Below are 3,647 nucleotides of genomic sequence, written 5' to 3' on the forward strand. Positions count from 1 at the left end.
GCGAGCATTGAAAGCCATGAGCACAATTCTTGTGTTGAAAGAACTTTTTATGTATAATTCTTCAAATGAGCAATAGCGTCAGCGCCAATCAACATCAATATTGAAAAGAAACAAGTTGACGATATAAATGATCGAGTTGCCAATGGTTAGCGTTTGCCTGCAGCAGCAGAGGGACGATGCGTGCATGTCGGCGAGGCAGCTGCGTTCACGTCTTGTCCGCAGCGTGTCGGCTGTGCCGCGTCGTCAAAAGTGCACGCACGCCAGGAGCGGTTCTGGCCGATGCATGTGTCAGGTGCGCGCCGGCGGCGGCGGCGGCGGCGGGGGGCAGGCGTGTCCGACGCGTCGACAGTAGCAGATGGCGTTGAAGAAGCGGCAGTAGCAGGTGTCGCAGGCATCGCAGCAGGGCAGCGGCAAGCCCAAACACGACTGCTGGTGCCGGATGCAGCGGCGGGCCGAGCGCAGGGCGCGCGACGCCGCCGCCGCCGCCGCCGCCGCCTCATCCTGGAACACGCCAACCCAGCCAGCCGTCAAAAGAAACGTTATACGCGGCAAAACACTAACAAGAAAACGACAACAACAACGGATTTGATTGGTGGCCACACCCACCTGGTCATAGGACTCCGCCTCCATCAGAAAGTCTCCATCGCTGTCCAAGTGGTGCCCGGTTTCGGGGGCATGACTTCTCTCTGTGGCATGGAAAGCAAAAACAAACAAAAAACGAGTGCCCAAAACTGAAGCAAAAACATTGGCAAATTCTCACCTAGTGGCGACCCCCATTCGGCGTCCAGCTGAAGATCGCGTGGGTCGCGCGGGTTCAGCAGCGTCGCCGACGACAAGGCGAGCAGGCAGAGGAACCAGTAGCCACGGGACGGAGCCGCGCCCACACACATCCTGAGCAACTTTGGCACACGCAGCAATTTCAACCATTCGACACATGCCCTTTCCAACCTTGCGCACAAAAACGCCAGAATGCATGCCGAGTTCCTCTGAGCCAACTAATCAAGCAACAACGCGATTGGAGGTGGGAAATGTGGCGGCAGCGGCGGCAGCAGCGGGAGCGAGACGCTGCACTTGGTTGCAGTGCAGCAGGTTGCGTCCAACCGCGCTCGCTCGCTCGCTCGCTCGCTCAGCCAGCCAGCCTCCTTCCCTGTCACGATGTGGAGTTTTCCTTTTTTTTATCTTGGAAAGAAAATGGTCCATTTTGAATCAAGATGGGAAAAGTCATATTTTGAATAACCTGATAAAGTTAAGACACAAAAGGTCTAGTATTAGTGCATGCTTTTAATTTAATCAAGACCAAATGAGGAAAGGCTCACTTATTTTTCCCAAGATAACCTACCTTTTCTTCTTTTTTGGACACGAACAACTATTTTTCCACGTTTAAAAAAGATTTGAAAGACAACTGATTGAAGTCTTTGTTTTCATTTGTCACTTCAAGAATCAAGAAAAGACCATGCACGCGGGCAGGGCTTCTTACTTGCACAAGAAAGTCCCATTTTCCCATGACAAAATTTCAAGATGTGTATTTTGCCGAGCAACAAAAAAAAGGGGGGGGAGGGGGGGGGGGCAAAAGATTGAAAGGCTTGTTTCCAAAAAGTTTGGAATCTTTCTTTTCTCCCCAGCATGATTTTGCTTTCTCCCAAAATGCCATTTTAGAATGGCAACGTGTCGGGGTGGGTGGTTTTCCTTATGCTGTGGCGCGCGAAGCGGGCGGGCGCCCGAGCGGGCGTGCACTCACCTGTGAGCGAGCGATTGCGGACGTGTGCTGTCCCGGTCTTGCCGCGACGATGTCGGCGGAGCGTGCCGGCGCATCTTCTTTGTCATCCGAAGGGAGCGCGTGTTGCCGCGGCAACCGCTTGACGCAATTCCAGGAGACAAATGAAATGAAGGCGCACACTCGCTCAAGTGACGTCTGCTCAGGCCCAAATGCGCCGAGGCATGCAGGCAGGCAGGCAGGCAGGCAGAATGAAGGAGACGCAGCCGTTGACCGGCGTCTCCCAAAACACAACAAAAAACGGCCGACGTCTGTAAGCGTAGGAACTCGGCCGGCCCATGTGGACGCGCGCGCTTCCTAAAAGTCGCCGCGGCCGGCACTTGTCAAGTAGACCAAGCTAGCCAAGTCCTCTTAAATCTACTCCTGAAAAGTTTCCACGCCCAAAAAGCGACCTGGATATTTTGGAGAAAACTGCATTTAAAGGATGATCGAAAATGTGTTGTTCATTCAGAGAAAACGCAAATTGTACCTGCATCAAATCAGTTCCTTGTCAATGTGTTGCAGGTCAACGTTCAACACAACTGATCTGGACTTAACAAACGTCCTGGCCTGGAGTAAAAAAAAAAAAGAAAAAAAAGCTGCGTTTGTAGATTGAACCCAGCAATTTCTTTGCGTCCAAAATAAAGATGACCATTTCTTAGTTTTCCAACATGAAATGTCCAATTTTTCATTTGATAAAACAAGGTTTTTTTTCCCACAAAGGCAAAATATTTATTGGTAACTGCCAGAAAGTCTTTGCTGTCTATGACACACACAAAAATGAAGAAGTTGAAAAAAATTCCCGAGCGGAAGCATCCATCCCGTTGCCATGGCAGTAAAGCTCTCTGGGTTGCGCTGCGCCACGCCACGCCACGCCACGCCAGGCCAGGCCACGCCACGCTCGCGGTCGTTGCGCTTTTCCCTAATGCGTCTCATTAGCCGGCTCGCTGCCCTCATCAGCGGCGCCCGCTGATGACGTCGCTGCGGGCCCGCTTCGCACTAATGCCATCGCCTCAAAGTCCATCCGCGGGAAATGGCTTGTAATAAAGCAACAGTAACGAAATCAACAAGGTCGACTCCCGCTTTCCTCTTGCTTTTGGACAAGGAACAAAAAGCCATGCGTCTATGTGGAAAGTGGGCGGCACGGCCGGTGACGCACTGCTTAGCACGTCCGCCGCACAGTGCGGAGGTTGCGGTTTCGATTCCGACTTCCCTGTGCCGAGTCTGCATGTTCTCCCCGTGCCTGCGCGCCTTTTCTACGGGTCGTCCGGTTCCCTCCCACATCCCTAAAACATGCACGGTAGGCCGGCCGATGAGGCACTCCAAACCGCCCGTGGGCCACGAGGCACTCCAAATTGCCCCTGGCGTGCGTGCGTGCGTGCGGATACTTATCAGTGCCTCAGATTGGCCGCCGCCAACCGTTCTTTCCTATGGACGGAGGGACGGACGTAACATGTTTCCCCCTCGTGGCAGTTTTCAGTTGTCAACTTTTCTCTCTTTTTCTGTCCGTGCTATTAGGAGCAAACAAGCAAGCAAGCAAGCAAGCAAGCAAGCAAGCAAGCAAGCAAGCAAGCAAGCAAGCAAGCAAACAAGCAAGCAAGCAAGCAAGCAAACAAGCAAGCAGCGCCAAGGCCAACCTTGCAAGACACCTTCAGGTTCGGATAACTGAGCTTCATTGACAGAATGCCTTTTTTAGTTTGGTGAGCCAAAAAAATAATCATTCGTTTGACCAGATTCCTGGCAAAGTTCAATGTTGACCATTTTCAAAGACAAAACCTATAGTCTGTGTCAAAAGTCTTCAATGATTTTGCATGTTTGTGACGGCTTCCGTGTGTTGTGCGATATGGGAAACTGTAATACTTGATGCGACCAGCAGAGGGTTCCACGGTTGTTG

At 52.0% G+C, this 3,647-nt stretch overlaps 1 protein-coding gene across 2 annotated transcripts; it reads right to left on the bottom strand.

Annotated features, from left to right (window-relative positions):
* Positions 1-32: 32 nt before the first annotated feature.
* Positions 33-2,554, bottom strand: agrp (agouti related neuropeptide). Of its 2 annotated transcripts, XM_088371208.1 has the most exons (4): positions 1,739-2,554; positions 761-899; positions 607-686; positions 33-501 (listed from the first exon to the last, which is right to left on the bottom strand). In XM_088371208.1, the coding sequence occupies exons 2-4, from the start codon at positions 888-890 to the stop codon at positions 289-291; spliced, it is 423 nt and encodes a 140-aa protein (XP_088227334.1). In that variant the 5' UTR covers positions 891-899; positions 1,739-2,554; the 3' UTR covers positions 33-288. The 2 variants fall into 2 exon arrangements, with proteins under 2 accessions (XP_088227334.1, XP_088227335.1); XM_088371209.1 differs by lacking the exon at positions 1,739-2,554 and having other exon boundaries at positions 761-1,352.
* Positions 2,555-3,647: the final 1,093 nt, after the last annotated feature.

Source organism: Syngnathus floridae, chromosome 3 (genome assembly GCF_059516105.1).
Source record: "Syngnathus floridae isolate MCC-2025c chromosome 3, RoL_Sflo_1.0, whole genome shotgun sequence".
Taxonomy (NCBI): Eukaryota; Metazoa; Chordata; class Actinopteri; order Syngnathiformes; family Syngnathidae; genus Syngnathus; species Syngnathus floridae.